We start from the raw sequence: 19,303 nt of genomic DNA on the forward strand, positions 1-19,303 counted from the left end.
CCCCCATTTTACCAGTAAGAAAAATGGGCCCTACAGAGAGCAGATGGTTGGCCCAAAGTCACATGGGCGCTCCCCACTCCATTTCCCCCATACTGATATTAAAATTATAAGACCATACATTTTTGAAGTGGAACAAACCTCAGAGGCTGTCTTGCCCCCTTTATTTTACAAAGGAGTGCACAACACATACGATTGGAGTTGAAAGGGACCCTAGAAGTTAGTTGAATGCCCCTGTTTTGCTGATGAGAACGTAGAGACTCTTGAGAAATAAGGTGACTTAATCCAGTCATGGAGCTTAATAAGTGGCAAAGCCAGCATTTCAATCTAGATGCTCTAATCCCGAGGGGTAACTAGATGTAGCCGTGGATAGATTTTCCCGAGTTCAAATCCAGCCTCAGACACTTAAAGGCTATGTGACCCTGGGCAAGTCACTTAACCTGTATGCCTCAGTTTGCTCATCTATAAAATGAGTTAGAGAAGGAAGTGATGAATCAAATCAGTATCTTTGCCAAGAAAACCTCAAATGGGGTCATAAAGAGTAGAGATGTGACTGAAACAACTCGGCACCAAAACCCCTGATTCCAAAACCAACATTCTTATCACACTATGTTCCAGTTTCATTCCCGAGACCATGTTCTCTTCTATCTCTTAGTATACCAGAGGGAGGAAGGGCCATTTGTCATTTATATTTGGGAGGGGGTGGGCAGGTGAGTGGAGTTTCTCAGAAGCAAAACCAAAGTTGTGCAAGCTCCCATATTACCCAAGTAGAAACAGGTTCCAGTGGCCAGGGAGTCCAGCCAAGACCCCACTCTCTGGGTCAGGTCCATGACCCATCCCTATGTAATTCAATGGGAGGTCTGGGTTTGGGGGTATCCCGGGTGCCCTGGGATTACTAGGTAGATCATTTTAGGACAGAATCTCACTGGAAAGCCCATCTTTTTGACTACAAGGTTTAATTGATTGGAATTCTACTTTAAGGGGAAAAAAAAACACCCTCTGGTGTTTTCACTTTTATAAACTTGGAGACTGGCCAGCATCTCTTGGGGAGAGGTATTGCCCTTCATTCTGTCTCATTCTGATTGGAGATTATTCATTTATGAATGGGTGGCTGTAAAAACTTGTCTCATACATATGAATATTGGACATGAAAATTTTAATTGCAAGAGAGTTCTGCCTTTACCCACAAGGGCTGTGGCAACATGTTTTTGGGGCTGGTATTGAAGAACTGACTCTTTTTTTTTTTCCTCTTTTTTTTCCTCCTCTTCTTTCAATTTCATTGCTGGCGCTTTCCAAATGGGATTTGTCAAGAAGGCATTAACTGAGCGGACTGTTGGATCCCCTTACAGATCATGATTTTGGAAGGAAGTGGTGTGATGAATCTCAATTCCAGCAACCATCTTCTCCACCAACAGCCGACCTGGACAGACAGTTACCCCACGTGCAATGGTAGGAGGACTTTGGCTTGGGTGGGGATAAGTGCCTGCTACTATTTACCCCATACTCAAGTGAGTCCATTCTTCTCACCTTAGGTGACAGTGTCCTGGGAAAACCCCCCAAAACATTGACTTTTAGGTCAAGGTGGGAAGGTAGAACTTTCATAAGGATGAATTCCCTTGTGGAAGATGATCTACCCCCCATTGATTCCATTTGGCGATTTTCTCCAGTTCCCTTCTTCTAGTCCTGGAGGATGGTGCCTGAGTGGGATCGGTTGAGAGAGAGGTCGTTGGGCCAGGTAGTACCTGAAGGAGACATTCATGTTTCGAGCTTTCATCCTTCTTTCTCAATGAGACCAGAAGAGGACAAGGTTGGTGGTGGGGGGTGAGGACAGCTTACAAATGCTCTTTAAGAATCTATTTAATCCTGTACTAAGCTAAAGTAGAATAGTCAGTATTCCTTCTAAACCACTTTTAGGGGATGAGGGGAGGAAGGTAGGAGGGACTTAGGAACACTTGTTGGCAATTTGAACTCCTAGCTTATTTCTCTTCCCTACTGGTTTCTTTTTTCTTCCTTTCCCTTAAAAAAAATCATAGTGTTTAGAACAGGAAGGACCTTAGAGATCATCTAGGATCCTCCAACCCAATTTTTATAGATTAAGAAAAAGAGTCTTAGAGAGATTAAATGATATGGCCAATGTCTTAACAAGTAGTAACTTGTTCAAGGTACAGTTGAGGTCATCTAGTCCCTTTATTTTACCTTTGAATAAACTGAGGCCTGGGAAAGTTAAATGACTTACCTACAGTCACTCATGTGGTAAGAGCCAGAATGAGATGTTGAACCCACTTCTGAATTTCCACACCACCATAACTAGCACCTGATGGGTAGGGATTTGCCTTTCCTTCCAAAGTTTCCACAATGCCCACCATGTTCACCAGCTAGTGATATCCCATCTTTCAATCTCTTTCTATTTGTATATGTTACAACTTCCCCTATTCTACCATTTTCAGGCTTCTTCTGCATTTGGGTCCAACCCAATCCCCCCCCTTACTGGGAAGAGGCAAGGGTCACATAGCCCTACTCCTGGCATAACTGTACCCCTCTCTTCCCATTGAATTTACTCCCAAAGCAGCTATTCCTTTTGACTCCTAAACCAATGTTCTTTCCACTATTATGAGGCTCCCCAGCATGAATAAATTTGATATGGAACTTGGGTTCAAATTTTCCTAAGTAGAGGAGGAGGCTCTGGAGAACCAGAATGCAAACTTGAGATTTATAATCATGGTCCCACCAAAGAGTTCCTAATATTTGAGGTAGAGGTTTTCCTTTTATCACTCATTGGAGAGAGCAGTATGACACCTATATATATGTATTTCTGTTCTTATCACCACCCCAGATGTGAGAAGTTCTAGGATGGGGGAAGGCAGAAATGACTCTGTCCCCTTTCAAACTCAATTGTGACTATTTTGGGGACCAGGATGGGGGATCAAAATTCCCCTAGGGTTGCTGCAGAATAGAATGTGAATCAGCCCTACATTTCTGTTGTTATTCATAGACTGGAAAAATCATTTATGAAATGAGAAAGTTGAGCTCAATCATGTAACATCACTTCTAGATCCAAATTCTGTGGTTAGAACAAAAGGAACAGATAGGGTAGAGAGATATACTCAGTTAGCAATCCTTAGCAAGTGTCTATAATTCCCTCTAACATAAAGGAAAACCTATCTGAAGGTCTCAATGCAATTCAATTCATCCAGTTCAGTCGATAAAGCAGAACCGCAATATGAGCATCTCCATGAATTCAGTTCAATTCAATCTAATTCAATTCCAGTCAGTAAGCATTTACTTCCATTATTACCTCTGTGCTGCCACAGAGAAAGGCAAAAACACCATCTCTGCCCTCAAGGAGTATCCATTCTAACAGAAGACACCATGTAAATAATCAGGGACAAGTTAGATAAAAGCAAATTTGGTAGAAGGAAGTCTTAGGGGATGGTGCTAGCTTCTTGGGCTCAGGAAATGTTTATTCAGTGCTTATGATATGCCAGCACTGCTCTAGACTCCAGAGAGTTCCTTCCCTCAAGGAGTTTGCATTTTCTTAATCGTGTCTGCTCTTTCTCAGTGTCTGAGGATCCCAAGGATGCAGGGGTTCTTGGCTATGAATGATAGTAAGAGGGATAGGATGAGTGACACGGCATGATTCTAGCATTTCTTCCCTGCTCCCCCAAGACTGGCCTGTACAGACACTTGGGACATAATGGGAGGGACTTTCTTTGGAGAATCTAAAGAAATTGCCTGTCTCTATCAAGTCAAATAAATCCTCATTAAATTATTAATTAACTATTAAATTAAAATATTAATTGCTAACATTTCTATAGTGTTTACTATGGACTAAGCACCTTCATCTGATCCTCATAACAACCCTATGAAGTAGTTGCTGTTATTATTTCTGTGTTACAGTTGAAGAAACTGAGGCAGACAGAATTAAGTGACTTGCCCAGGGTCACACAGCTTTTAAGTATCTGAGCTGGATTTGAAACTCCTGAGTCCAGGTCTAGGGCTCTGACTCTAAGACTAGGGAAATTTGACTTTTGGAGTGAATAAGTCTATTCACTTAATATACATCAATAACTTCTTCCCAACCTATAGGCATTGGAAGTTGCCTCAGTCATTGGACTTGACTAGGGTCATACAGCTGAGTATATTATAAATTTAAAGCTGAAAGGGACCTGAGTGGTCATCATTTCTGATTCCTTCATCTTCTACATGGGGAACTGAGGTACAGAAAAGTTAAAATGAAATGGCTTGCCTGGTATCACCCAGTTAGTTAACAAGTACTTGAGGTAGGATTTGAACCCAGGTCTCCCTGTTGTCAAGTTCATTATTCTCTCTCTCTACCTCGCCATACTATCTCTAAATATAAAATAAAAGCTCAAACTGAAAAACCAGTTTTGGAAGCACGCCAAGAAATAGGACTCATCCCCGGATGCCATGTTTTCATGACCCTAGAGAGATGGGTGAAAACTGTCTTCTGAAATGGAGGCCATTATCTAGGTGCTGTAATTTTATGGGATTCTAGAATCTAATTCTAGAATTCTAATTCTAGGATTAGAATTTTTCCTACTTTATTGTTTGATGTCATGAAATCTTCCTCTTTCGATTGGCATTCAGGACTGTTTCCCTTTCTAAACTGGCCTGCCAGCTGTTCCTTGTCCCCATCCCCTTTCCTGGTCTCCCTCCTGATCTCTACCCCTTAGCCTCCATGGCTCCCAGCATATCACAGATCACGTGTGTGTCCAGTTGTCTTCCTCCTTCTTATCTTTGCGTGTCTCTAATACAAGAACAGTGCCTGACCCATGTCTGTAAAACTGAATTTTGGAAGCTGGATTCCATTTCAAAAACAAGATATTTGGAGCTAATTTCACTTTGGAAAGGAACAGGGTAACTTGCAATTGAGTGGAACTCCCAGCATCTTTTATTCTCTTAATCATTCTGATATCCATCCTCCCAAGGTTTCTGAGATCAAAGCAATGGACTTGAAATTATTCAATCAATTTTATTCCTTGTTTTGTGCAAGCACTGGAGGATATAGAGATGTATGTGGAATCCTAAAGAAACTCACGTTGGCCATTGCCTTGGGGCCTACAGAGCCATGTCACAAGTAGTGTTGGAAATAATGTAGCCTGGACCTTTACTCTTCAGAATCACAAACAGAGCAACTGGATGGGACTACAAGGTCTTGGGTAGTTGTTCAATATCTTCCCCAGAAACCTTGTCTTCTGGTTTGGGCTTGGGAGAAAAATATTGCTCCTTGGGAAATAATTTCCCATTGTAATTTTCTTTCCCAACTGGGGTTGGTTATTTAGCTTCCTTCCTCTATTTTTGGGAGTGCAAATGGGTCTCCTTAATCTGTATATAAGAGAAAGTGATCCATTGACTGCTCCTTGTCATGAGAAAGGCTGAATTTTTTAACTTAATACTCCTAAGAGGGATCTCTCCACTTCTTTCTCCAACAAAGTAGCCCCAATGCACAAAGAGAAAATGGGTTTGTTTGTAGAGACGGACTCATTATTATATTTGAAATGGATTTGGGCTCAGCATCTACTTTGTTCAGGCATCTTCAACTGTTTCCAACTCTTCCTGACTCTATTTGGGATTTTCTTGGCAAACATACTGGGTCAGTTTGCTGTTTCCTTCTCTAGCCCATTTTATAGATGAGAAAACTGAGATAGAGTCAAGTGACTTGCCCAGGGTTACAAAGTTAGAAAGTATCTGAGGGCAGATTTGAACTTGGATCTTTCTGATTCCAGGGCCAGAGCTCTGTCCACTGAGACCTTGCTGCCCCAACACACAACTAATAAATTCATTCATCTCAACCAGTTTTCCTGTGGAAAGGAAGTTGGCTTTCCCACAATGAAATGTTTGTGAATTAGACTTTTTGGTAAACAAATATGACGTAGCATCATAATTAGAGATTTAAAACTGACAATGAAAATCATCTAAATCATCTCTCATTTAGAGCATTCAGTTGCCACTAATTATTCCTTTTTAGTAAAGGTAAGGGAGAAGGGACACAGCTAGGATACAATTCTAAGTTTAAGGCTCCAGTGAATCTGCTACATGTCCTCTGGGTTTGGAAAGGACCCTAGACTCTCAGAAGCCAGATCAGTATTAATTAATCACGTGTCTTGTGTCAGATACTGTGTCAGGGGCTGGGAATCCCAAAATCTCCAGAAGCTTACATCCTCCCAGAGAATTCACTTACATAGACTTAAGTGAATACAAAATCCGATGACTATTATACTCACATATTCATGTCCCAATTTTGATTCACTGGCTGTGAGACCCTGAAGAAGTCCCTCTAATATTCTGGTGCTTACCTAAATTCTTTAAGACTATAAAATTTCAGAAGGTGTTGACCCGCATCGAGGGAGGGTATTTCTTCATCCAGGAATTTTCTTTGCCATTAAAATCTCAAGACTTATTATGCTTATCCCTATCCCTATTTCTATTTCTTGGAAAAGTAAATGGCAAACCATTCCAATACTTTTGCCAAGCAAACCCCAGAGAAGGATCAGGAAGGGTTGGACATAACTGAACAACAACAAATTCCTATCTCCATCTTTATTCTTTCCCCATTCCTCTTCCTATATCTGCCTGTATGTGTGTTTATGTATGTAATTCTTCACATTTGCACATGATATGCATAGTAAATACAGGATGATTTGGGGAGAGCGTGTGGTCCTAGCAGCTGAGGACTAAGAAATTGCCTCCTATGAGAGGTGTTTCTTGAGTTGTTTTTTTTTAAGGTTTTTGTAAGACAATGGGGTTAAGTGATTTGCTTAAGGTCATACAACTAGGTAATTATTAAGTGTCTGAGGCTGGATTTGAACTCAGGTGCTCCTGGTTCCAGGGCCAGTGCTCTATCCACTGTGCCACCTAGCCGCCCCTTGAGTTCAGTTTTGAAGAAAACTTTGGTTTCTAAGAGGCAGAGGTGAGGAGGGTGTGTAATGGGGTCCAAGGACTATAATAGCACCAGAAGCCAGTCTGGTTAGAATGTCGGAAGTAGGAAGGAAAAACAGTCTGGATGGGGAGGTAGGAGGGAGTCCGATTCTGAAGGGGCCAAAATCCCAAATATTTTTGGGAGTGCAAATGGGTCTCCTTCTTGGGGTAAGGAAAGGGTATGAGTTTGGTAATGGTGAGGACGATGGTATCCGGAGGGCAGAGTTAAGTCTTAACGTGGAGGCTACGTGTCTGTGTCCTTGGACTAGGGAGAACTGGATCCTACTGGGTAATGAACAATTCCTCCACAATAGCCCTCAAAGGCTGTTACTGAGTTATGGAGGAGTTGCAGTCAACACTGGGGAAGGGAATCCTAATGCTGACCAAGTATTTAAGTCATATTCAAAGTAGATTATGGGTTTCTAGAGTTTTAGACCTTGGACTGGAAGGGACCTCAGAGGCCAACCTCCTCATTTTACAGATGTGGATACTGAGTCCCAGAAAACTGGATACAGCTGCTACCAGCCTTACATTGCAGAAGCTCTGACTGCTACCCACTTAGGCACAGCGAGAAGATTAGGTGGCAATGTGTGCCCTCCAGGTAAATGGCAGCAATGCCTCTTCTTCAGTGGCCAGTGATGTCTTTCCTACCAAAATAAGTGGGAGGGAGAGCCAAGAGCTGTGTTTGGGAAAAGCGAGGAAGGTAGTCTTCAGGAAGTGTTTACTATTACTAGGTTCTGGGGAAAGAGCCTGCCCCTACCCTCAAGGAACTTACATTCAAATTCCAACATGGCTTGGTGGAAAATGGGATAAAGTAGGGATGTGTGTGTGTGTGTGTGTGTGTGTGTGTGTGTGTGTGTGTGCATGTATGCATGTGAGGGTGCTAATTACTGGGTCTGTGCCTAATTAACTGCTAAAAATACAATAATGCCCTCTACTTAGCTTTCTTCTAAGGTGCTCTTAACACTTAGAAGGTATCATGCCTCTTGTCCTCCCTCATAAAGTTCCCTGGGAACGACAGAGGTGGGAAAGTATTATTAGATTCATTTTATTGGGAAGGAAGTTGAGGCACAGAAAGGAGATGATTTTGACCTAGTCTTTCCAGAAAACTCAACTCTAACTCAACTGCTTTTAGTTTTCCCACACTTGATGTGTTGGAACAGATGGAGGGCTAAGCTGGATGTTCTGATTCCTGCCCCTGATACTGTGTGACTATAGGCAAATCCATTAACCCCTGAGTCTCAATTTCCTCATCTGTAAAATGGGAATAAAAATACTTGCAGAATCTACCTCATAGACTTGCCATGAGGATCAAATGAAATGCTTATACAGAACACATTATTGAATGATTTCCCTCCAGTTAGCCTACTTTCCTCTCCCCCCCACCACCTCTTTCTTCCAAAAAGAAAAAAATGAAATGTTTTAAACAAATATGTGTTTTAAAACTAATACTAGGGGGCGGCTGGGTGGTGCAGTGGATAGAGCACCACCCTGGAGTCAGGAGTACCTGGGTTCAAATCCGGTCTCAGACACTTAATAATGACCTAGCTGTGTGGCCTTGGGCAAGCCACTTAAGCCCATTTGCCTTGCAAAAAACCTAAAAACAAAAAACAAAAACAAAAATAAAACTAATACTAACATTGGCCATGTCCAAAAAATGTTGTTTCATTATGGACAAAGCACTTTGAAAACTCTAAGAAGCCATTTATTTAACAAAGTTATTTGTTATTATTATTGTTTACTGATTTATTATTACTTTTATTTATGCCTGTTTGTCCAGGTGTGTCACGGGCCAACTCCTCCCCTCTCCCAAACATGTTGCCCCATGCCCCCCTTTTATCCTATTAATTTTTTTAAGGTTTTTGCAAGGCAATGGGGTAAGGTGACTAGCCCAAGGCCACACCGATAGGTAATTATTGTCTGAGACTGGATTTGAACCCAGGTACTTCTGACTCCAAGGCCGGTGCTCTATCCACTATGCCACCTAGCCGCCCCTTATCCTATTAATTTTGGTTGTGTTCTCTGTTAGTCTATCAACTCAGTACAAAAATAGTCCTGTATTTATCATTCCAGGTCACTCATTGAATCTCTTCTTTTTTCTTTTGTCTTTTTCAGTTTCCAGCGGGTTTTTTGGAGGCCAGTGGCATGAGATCCATCCCCAGTACTGGACCAAGTATCAGGTGTGGGAATGGCTCCAGCACCTCTTGGATACCAACCAGCTTGATGCCAACTGCATCCCCTTCCAAGAATTTGACATCAATGGGGAACATTTGTGTAGCATGACCTTGCAAGAATTTACGCGGGCAGCAGGGGCAGTTGGTCAGATCCTCTATAACAACCTGCAGCATCTTAAGTGGAATGGTGAATACACTCCTCTCCACCCCCATCTTCTGTGGGCAGGACTTTCTCTGTTAGATTCATTGGGAAGGGGGAAGGGGAGGAAGGGAGGAGAAAGGGTTCTTTAGTAAAGAGGACCAAGATTGCTTTTAGTACAGTTTTTCTAGGAAAAGAAATGGCAAGAAGCAGAATGGGAGGTGTAATAACTATCAAGGGGTGGTCCCTTTCCTAATCCCTTCTGAGTGCCCAATTTTCATGAAATTAGTAGCCAGTTAGCCATCTACTGAGTTACAGTTTTCTTTAGGCAACTTAATTCTTTTTTTAGTTCTAAAGTGAACCCAGATAAAGTGAACACCTCACCAGCTCATTCAAAATCAGGTTAAAATTGAGGATGACTGAGATTTGTTGATAATTTGAAAGCTCGTCTCAATTGTCATTATGAAGCCCCTCTTCAGAAGCTATATCTATTTATGCTTTAAAAAAAAATCTTTAGTGTTTCAGACATGGATAAACATCAGTTGAACTGCAATCAACAGAGTCTCAGAGAACTGGCAAGAAATTTGGATGTCATATCCATACCCTACCCCTCCTCCATTTCTGCAAGAAGCTGGGGTCATAGTATTTCCACCTAGCAAATATTGATTGCCTGTAAGATACTTCTAGTTGGGGGGAGGTACACGAATGAAAATAAACAAAAACCAGTTCCACCCTCAAAGTGCTTACATTTTATGGGACTTAAAACCCGTAGTATATTTATTTAGGTGACATTCAAAGAAAGAAGGAATAATATTGGGACACACCAGTGTAAAATCATCCAACATAAAAAGCAAAGGACTCTCAAGCAACATTCTCTAAATAGGCTCACCAAGCATATGGGGAAAGACCTTGCTCCAAAGGGAAGGGAATTGATTCCTTGTTAATGGGCCCTTTGTTTGGCCTGCTGAACTGGGCTTTGGAAGCAGATCGGAACGATATTCTGACTTGACAGCTGCCATCTTAACCCAAAGGAACTTGAGAGCTGGAAGGGAATGTTGATGTCAGTTCAGGAACATTCCACCCTGCCACAGCCCCACCACCATTTTGGATGAGCTCATCTGTCTGTCACTCATTCCATTTGCACCTAGCTCACGGTGGTTGCTCATTTCATTTGTTTTTTTTTTACTAGAACCAAACCAAGCAAAACACTAAAAATAAACTTGAGTGCTCGACGATGGCAGATGAAATAAATAGCCTTCCTTCTTTTCCCCTTCTCCCAATTCAAATCCACTTTTTCAAGTCTTGGCCTGACTGAACCAGGGGATGTGTCATTGTGTCATAGTCATCATTTATAAATGAAGGAAATGAGGCCAGTATATTCAAGAATGTGTCCAGGGTCAGTCACACAGAGAGTGGCGCAGCTGCAATTTGAACTCAAATCCTCAAACTCCAAATATAGAGCTGGACTTTTCCTGCTGCCTGCCTAGCCTTGACCAATTTGTGATCCCAACGTGGTTGCTGCCTTGGAGATGACAAAGGTTCCTTTTAATGGACATACTTCGTATTGGCTTTTGCTTTTGATCCCTTACGACAAATCTAAATTTATTATACAATCACTTGTGCTTAAGCGCCGTGGGAAGAGAAAGAAGAGGATGCAGATACAAACTTCCATTGTAGCTGCCCCTGAGGCACAACACATACAGGATTAGAAAACAAGTTTCCTAATTTCATTGTCTTCAAGTTAGAAGGGGTACCTTGATCCAACTTCTTCATTTATGGAAGAGGTAACTGAGTCCTTAAAAGGTTAAGTGACTACTCAAGGTCAAAGAACAAAATCTGAATTGGAATCCATGACCTGACTCCCAATGTTCTATCACAGCTCCATCTAAGACAACATATCAGACCTTGATTCTATGTCTAGTTAGAATTCAAAGCAAGGCAATGATCCAGGTATACCTCAGAGACTGTGTCTACACAGATTTGATGGAATTCAGAAAAAGAGGAACACTAAGTTCCTTCTGTGTGCCATCTCTTCTCACTAATCCCAATTTTTCTTTTCTCAATAATAGCAGCTTAGTTTAGTGGATTGTGTTTTGGATTTGGACTCAGGAAGACCCGATCCTAAGCAAATCATCTAACCTATCTGAGCCTCAGTTTCTCAAAATGTAAAATGAGCATTAAGAATATCTATAATAGGGGCAGCTAGTGGTGTGGTGACTAGAGCACCAGCCCTGGAGTCAAGAGGACCTGAGTTCAAATTTGACCTCAGACACTTAAATAATTACCTAGCTGTGTGACCTTGGGCAAATCACTTAGCCCCATTGCCTTGCAAAAAAAAATGTAATTTATTCCCCCCCCCAAAAAAAGAATACCTATAATAAACTCACCATGTGGTTTTAAGGCTAAATAAAGCAGTGTATGTAAGGCATTTTACAAACCTTAAAGTGCTGTATAGATTTTAGTTATCAACATTACTTTCGTCATAATTAATACCTATTTTATCCTTATATAAATGAAGAATCACTGTTGTAAAGAGTTAGTTGGGTATCAATTGATCAAGCAACAAGGATGTCTTAGTGCCTCCAACTGCAACCCCAATCCAGTACTAGGGATACAAAGACAAAAATGAAACTTTAGTCCCTGCCCTCAAGGGGCTTCTACAGGGGCTTACATTCTGAGTACATGGCCGAAGTGATCTCTTCTAAGGATTGTGCAAGCTTGGGAAATCCAGGCTACTTAGATCCAACAGAGCACTTCAATTCCAAAGGAAGGGCTAAGGAAAGAAAGAAAACGAGAGAGTGAGGAAGGAAGAAGTTAAGGAAAGGAGAGAAGGAAGGAAAGAGAAAAGGGAGGGGGAGAAAAGAAGGGGAAGAACCAAGGAAAAGATGAAAAAGGAAAGAATTTATAAAATACTTTGCTTTTTCATTTGACAAACATTTATGAAACATTCTACGCATTAGTATTCTCTGGATATCAGGAGAACAAACCTACTGATATATTAGGTAGACTCCATGAGGACTTGAACAAGAGTTGCCCAGGATAGAAAGAAGGCAAGGTGCTGATCTTTCATTGGAGAGATTGTATTCCTGTAAAAGAGATCTCCCATAGTATGGGAGGACTGTGTATCAGATTTGAGGAGACAAGACAAAAAAACACCAGATGAATATGAAGTTGACCAATTGGCCATGAAGTGTTTCCCTCAGCTTATCCCTCTACCTGCTGTTCCTTCCTCTCCCCAGAATGTAGGGGTATCCAATATAGGACCATAAAATCACAAATTTAAAGCCGGAAGGAACCTTGTAGGGCACCTCGCTTAACTTCTTTATTTTGCAAATAAGGAAACTAAGATTCAGAATGATTGAATCTAACTCCCTCATTTTTAGGAGAAGTAACTGAGACCCAGAGAGGTTAAGCAATTTTCCTGAGTTCACCCAGGTAGCAATTTACAGAGCTGCGGTTCCAATTCTGGTCCTCTTATTAAATTCAGTGTTTCTTTCCATGATATTGTGTTGCTTTCAAAAGTTTCCATTCTACTGGAAGATTATTGAGAAATGATGTGAAGAGATGAGTCAAAGTGAGGAACTAGAGTCTTCAGAAAGGGTTTGCCTGTATTAGTAGGAGCCGGGGAAGCCCCCTGAATCAACACAGGGAGGATCCAGGCAGGAAGTCTGAGGTCAAGAATCTGAAACCTTGACCCTGACCCCATGCAGGTGTCACCATGAGTTAGTGCAGGATCAGAATCTTGACTTTCTCTCCTGGATCTCACATCATTAACTTTTTCAAACCATCCTCCACAGGCCAGTGTGGCAGCGACCCATTCCAGTCCACCCACAATGTCATCGTGAAGACAGAACAGACAGGTGAGCAGTAACTGACTTTGCTGATAGAGAGATCCCTGCAGAGTGTGATGAGTTCGTGAGAAAAGACTTAAAAAAAGAGCTGACATTTACATCGTGGTGCAAAATTGGCAAAGTACTTTCCAGAAATCATCTCACTTGAGCCTCATGAAAAACAGGATTTATAGCGTTATTAGTGTTGCTAAATTGTTTTAGTCCTAACTCTCTGTGACCCTATTGGAGGTTTTCTTGGCAAAGATTCTAGATTAGCAACCTCATTTTACAGGTGAGGAAACTGAGACTTGGAGAAAGTCAGTGACTTAACCAAGATCATATGACTTGATTGATGTTTTCTCCATTCTGGAAGAAGACCATGACATCATGCAAGTGAATTGGAATTGAGTGGGGGGCGCTTTGCTGACTCACCAACCTCATGTTCACCTATGGAGTCATCTGGGTTGCAATCATCAGGTCCTCTGATTCTGAACCTTGGTATTCCAGACCAGTTGGGGACCAGGGGAGACTCTGGTCACTGGCTTGAATAGTATTTTTGTTCCAGATACCCCAGGCCAAAATTCTGTCGTAGATGGCAGAAACCAGTCCAGTGTACATAGTTACTTTCTACTCTCCCTTTATTAGGGAAAACCAAGATCAGCCAAGCACATTAATTAGGTTTTGCTGGGCATCCCTTTGTATGGGTCCATAGCCCTTCCATACTTGGGACTGGATCTTTGCCTCTAGTTTCTGAGCCTACTTTTTAGTTTGGTTAAGCACGGGACTCTCCAGGAATTTAATCCCCTCCCTTCAGTGACACCATCAACATTCTCCTTAAGGACCAGGGGTGGTGTTTCAGGGGAAATCCCCAAGTCCTATTCTTTCTTCCTTCCTGAGTACCCTAACTCTCTTATGGTACCAGTTCAGGAGAGTTGAGTTAAAGGATGGAGAGGCTGTTCCATCTTTGGAGGGGGGGAAGAGAGAAGAAGGTCCCTCAAGGAGGCATCCCCCCAAAACTTCCTGGGCCAGCATTGCTTTCTAAAACAGCAGACGTATGAGGTGACCAAACAAGGAGAGGGCGTAACTCAAGGAGCTAGAGCTTGGGGTGCCCCAACTTGTAGCTATTAGTTAGGATACCAGCTAAATCCCTGTGTCGTAAATAGGACTTAAGCAATGAGTCAGATTTCATACAATTTATGCAGTAAAAACAAATGAAGATCTCAGAAGATTGTAGACTTAGAGGCAGGAAGGTACCTCATTTTACAAATGGGGAAACTGAGTTCAAACGGGGGGGGTAATGAAGGACCAAGGTCACATGAACAGTCAGGTAGAATTCAAATCCAGGTCATCTGAATCCAAACTCAGTTCTCTCCCCACTTCACCAGGCTAACTCTTCTGCCAGGTTTAGGCTTTCCATTTGAGAATAAAGATTCTTTAAGTTGGGGTAGTGGGGATGCATTTTCATATTTCCGACTTAGGAGAAAAACACATTAAGATATCATCCTAAATAGTTGCTGGTATTAGTGGAGCTCTAACAGTTGGGAGGCAAAGTTTCTTTTTGGAGGCCAGCCAAGAGTTGGGGGATACTTTGGAGTTAGGCTTCATTGGGAGTAGGGGTGGGGAGAAATTTCTTTTTAATTTAGAAATTTAAAGGAATATTCTAGGCTGAGAAGAGATATACTCTCAGACCCAAAACCTACTGTTCAAAGAAGGACATCCCAGTGCTCTTTCTAGGACTTGTACACCTGGCCCCCAGCATTTTTATTTGCTTTTGCAAACTGCTATATGGTGTAGGATTATTTTTTTTTAATTAAATGGGATTAAATTAGTTTCATTTTGAAAAAAAAAATCCTAATTGGAGACACTCAGAGGGTGTCAACAGTGGAGCCAGTGGATTTGGACAGATGAATACACTCATGATGGACTCAACAATTATAAGAAGTTGTTTTATAAAGACCACTACTCAGTAATGATACAATTTTGTCCTGAAAAAGTTACCCCTATACCCTTGCCCCACCCCTATATGAAAATATAAGTGATGATTATTTATGGTCAGAAGAGGATAAAGGGTGGTATACTGAGAAGATGATTAGGGGGTCCTCAAGGAAATAAATGAAATGAAGAAAAAAACATTTATTTAGTCATTATGATGTGCATAGAAATCTGGTCCTGGAAACAAGTCGACCTGGGTTCGGGTAGTGCTTTTTTTACACCAAAGGCTAATGTGACTGGCCAAGTTACTTACTCTCTGACTTCTAGACCACTCTCTAAGATGATATATTTCCGAAATGGTGCCAGTTGGCCTTAACAAAGGCCAGTTCTCTCATTATAATCAATGAAATCACCTGTCTTTATGTATTATGTACTGTGTTAAGTGCTAAACAGTCCTGTCCTCAAGGATGCTCTAATGGTGGAGATAAAACATAGAGAGGATTGGTGGCCAGGGAAAGGCATTATGATCTCAAAAGTCATAAAGCTGGTGACTTCACAAAAGTTTTTTCTTGTCCCCTGAATTTCTCTTTTCTTCTTTTTCCTTTGAGATCCTTCCATCATGACCACTTGGAAAGAAGATAATTATTTATATGACACAAACTATGGTAGCACAGTAGGTAACTACCTTCTTATCATTTGAGACAATTTCCCAATACTCAAGGTCATTTTGAAAAGGAGTAGCTTCTAAACATCCCTTGTCTTTCTTTGATTTAGAAATGATGGACAGCAAAACTTTCTGCCGAGCTCAAATCTCTATGACAACCGCTGGTCATCTCCCAATTGGTAAGATAATCAATTATATCTCAGACTACTTCTTAAGATTAGCTGGCATGCCAGGTCCCCCTTTTGATAGAATTATTCCTTATGCAATAACTCTCCCATGAACTGGAGAAGGGTAGTTATTTCCCAGATCTCTTAATATTCAAAGCAAATTAATTCTAAATGAATTTCTTAGTCTTTTGAGTTGACCCCTCTCTTCTTTGTCTTTCTCCCTAGACTATCTGGTCCCCATTGTCTTTATGCTCTCATCCATCTCTCCATATTCATCTTGAGCAAAATCTGGTTTTAGCAAAGAATTTCATTAAAGCATTCCTACTAAAGTATAAATTAGGGCAACCATGTGCTTATCTCAACGTTTCAGGAGACAACAAGAGAGTAGGGAAGGCTCTTGCTATAGTGGAATGAATACTGGGACTTGGGTTTTACAGCTTAACCTGTGGGTCCTCAATTCACCTCCCCCAGCCTCTATCTATCTAAATGACCCCCCAAAGACCCTTTCAGGCTTAATATTCTTTGAATTTCTGGAATAATATTGAAATGCCTTAAACCAAAGGATTGAATTTCAAGTTGCAAGATATTTGTAATGTAGGTGAGGGGCATGATCATCTTGTATAAACTCTTGGAACCACCCCAACGGGAGCAGCTGCCAACTCTGCTACTTTTCAAGCCAGCCCTGACGCCTTATTTCATTACCAAAGGTGCTTCTTATGTTTTAGTGCTGATCACAGGGTGTTTCTGATATTTATAGTTTGCATTTATATAGTGCTCACTATTTACTAGGCACGGTGTTACAGTGATTATCTTATGTATCCCTAAAAGAATCCTTGGAGGGATTTGTATTCTTACTTTCATTTTACAGGTAAGGGAACAGAGATAAACAGATTTCAGTGACTTATCCAGTCACTGTTCTTAGCTAGTAAGAGTCTGAAGTCTGATTTGAACTCACATCTTCTTTACTCCTAGTCACTGCACTACTAGCTGCCCCATACGGTCCATAAGACCCTGGACCTATCAGTTATGTGGGTACCAAATGAAAAACATTCTTGGTAGTGGGGAGGAGGGGGTGCTCTTAGCCCACCTCCCCATGAATGTGCATGAACTTCTAGAACCTGCCCCAGAATCCTAGAATTTCAGAATTCAAAGGCATTTCCAAGGTCATTTAGTCTGAATTACTCCTGCATAGAAATCTTATTTTTAGACTCTTACTAGCTGTGGGATCCTGGACAAATGACTACACAGCAAGATCAACATAAAATCCAAACCTCTGTCAGTTCCCCATCTCTCAACTCCTCCCTCCTGATCTTCATGGGATAGGTTTTAGGGTATCTGCCAGTTCTCCTTGCCCTCCTGGGGATGCCATCCAATACTGCTGCAGTATTTATAGGTCTTTGTCCAGGCAAATTAGAGAGATAAACAGATGACCTGATCTTAGTCCTTTAATCCGTGCTCTAACTTGTCTGTTTGCTCTCAGAGGCCCAAGGTTCGCTCAGGTTAAGGAATGAGAACAGACTTTACAGACCCAATGCAGTGGAGTCAGGAGTACCAGAGTTTAAATCCAGCCTCAGACATTTAATAATTACCTAGCTGTGTGGCCTTGGGCAAGTCACTTATAACTCCATTGCCTTGCAAAAGCCAAAAAAAAAAAATGTTTTAGAATGATGATGTTTAGAATGACCATGACATCAGAGAGGTGATGCCATGACAAGCACGTGCATTAGATTTGAATGAGTGGGGCTATGCTAAGTTACCAGCCTCCTTCTTCTCCTCTATATACATATAGAATAGATAGAGGATAACCTTAAGAATAGAAGGGACTTAGCAACATGGGGGACCAGAAAGGGTCTCCTTTCCTATAGAAGCTAAGCCTTGGGAGGCAGTGGGATTTGACACTGGAAGAGTTGGGATCAAATTTTCCTTCCGATATTTGCTTACTGTGTGATGCTGTAGTTGGGGCAGCTAGGTAGTGCAGTAGATAGAGCACTGGCCTTGGGTTCAGGAGGCTGGGGGTTCGAATCCAGACTCAGACACTTGCCACTTGCTAGCTGTGTGACCTTGAGCAAGTCACAACCTTGACTGCCTCCCATCCGGGGCCATAACCAGTCATCCTGTGGCCACTGGATGAGGACTCTGCAGGAGAAGTGAGGCTGCACCGTCCCCCCCCACTCAAATCCAATTCATGCGCTTGTCTTGATATCACCTCCCTGATGCTGGGGTCTTCGAGAATGAAGGACAAACATCGTGACGTTGTAGTCAGTTGTCCTCGGCCTCAGTTTCCTCACCATACCAGCACCTACCTCACAGGTTTGTTGAGAGGATCAACTGAGACAATCTAGGTTAAGGACTTTGTAAGTTTTAAAATGCTTACTGTTGCTGTTGATATAATTATTGTTATTCTTAGTCAAGGAAGCTGGAGATTCCATGAGGCGGAGGTCAGGAAAGAGGATATTTCAGACACGGGGTCAGTCAATACGAAGACCAGGGTACGGTCTGACCCAATAGTAGGCTATGGGAAGAAGATGCACAATAAAATCAGCCTTGATGGGGGGTTGAGATCAGATTGTGGAGGGCTACCAAGACAAAAGTGAAGCAATCCCTGCCCCCAAGGAACTGATTTTTTTTAATCAGGGAAGATAACGTGTGCATAAATATTTACAAAATAAATACAAGGTAATTTTGTGGGGGAGGAGACGCTGGAGCTCAGAACCAAGAAAAGGCGTAGTGCAGAAGATAGAGCTTAGGTGGCTCAGTGGATAGCACACTGGCTTCAGACACTTGCCGCTTGCTAGCTGTGTGACCTTGGGCAAGTCACTTAACCCTGACTGCCTCCCATCCAGGGTCGTCTCCAGTCATCTGGTCACTGGATTCAGATGGCTCCAGAGGAGAAAGTGAGGCTGATGACTTAGCATAGTTACCCCCTCACTCAAATCCAATTCATGTGCTTGACACGCATGGTATCGCCTCCCTGACATCATGCTCTTCTTTGAAGATGAAGGACAAACACAGTTTGAGTAGAGTTTCGAAGGCAACTGGAATTCTGGGATCGGAAGAAATGAAAAAGGTATAGAGAGTAGCGTGTTGTATGTGAAGAGCAGCAGGAAGGCTTGTAGAATGTGGGAAGGGGGTTAGCGTGGCATAAACATGAATCAGGAATGGGAACCAAGTTAATATTTCTGGAATTGAGGGCAGGCTCCATGATTTAATCATCTGTTTAGCCCACTGGTACCTTGTTGGGGTGATCAGTCAGTCAGTGGTTCCCAAGTGAATGAATAGAGACTTAAAGAGCCTGGAATTTACTGACCAGGATGGATGAAGTAAAAGAACAGTGCTCTGGAACTAAGATGTTGGTTCTGGTCCATCACCCCTAGACTGGATCTAGGCATTAGAGATGATTTGGCTTGGTTGGAGCTGAGGGCTCAGGCCTGATACCCTACGCTTGGGGAACTCGTCTTAGC

At 42.0% G+C, this 19,303-nt stretch overlaps 1 protein-coding gene across 5 annotated transcripts in view; it reads left to right on the forward strand.

Annotated features, from left to right (window-relative positions):
* Positions 1-19,303, forward strand: part of EHF (ETS homologous factor) — a 61,459-nt gene that overhangs the window by 33,501 nt on the left and 8,655 nt on the right. For 2 of the 5 annotated variants that reach the window (XM_074230463.1, XM_074230461.1), the window contains 6 exons: positions 1,312-1,446; positions 7,418-7,537; positions 9,052-9,297; positions 13,047-13,109; positions 15,620-15,688; positions 15,786-15,854. In XM_074230463.1, the coding sequence (XP_074086564.1) occupies positions 1,350-1,446; positions 7,418-7,537; positions 9,052-9,297; positions 13,047-13,109; positions 15,620-15,688; positions 15,786-15,854 (664 nt within the window). In that variant the 5' untranslated portion in view covers positions 1,312-1,349. Of the gene's footprint in view, positions 1-1,308; positions 1,447-7,417; positions 7,538-9,051; positions 9,298-13,046; positions 13,110-15,619; positions 15,689-15,785; positions 15,855-19,303 lie in introns of all 5 variants that reach the window. The other 3 variants (XM_074230464.1, XM_074230462.1, XM_074230465.1) reach the window with 3 other exon arrangements.

This window comes from Macrotis lagotis, chromosome 3, assembly GCF_037893015.1.
Source record: "Macrotis lagotis isolate mMagLag1 chromosome 3, bilby.v1.9.chrom.fasta, whole genome shotgun sequence".
Classification (NCBI taxonomy): Eukaryota; Metazoa; Chordata; class Mammalia; order Peramelemorphia; family Peramelidae; genus Macrotis; species Macrotis lagotis.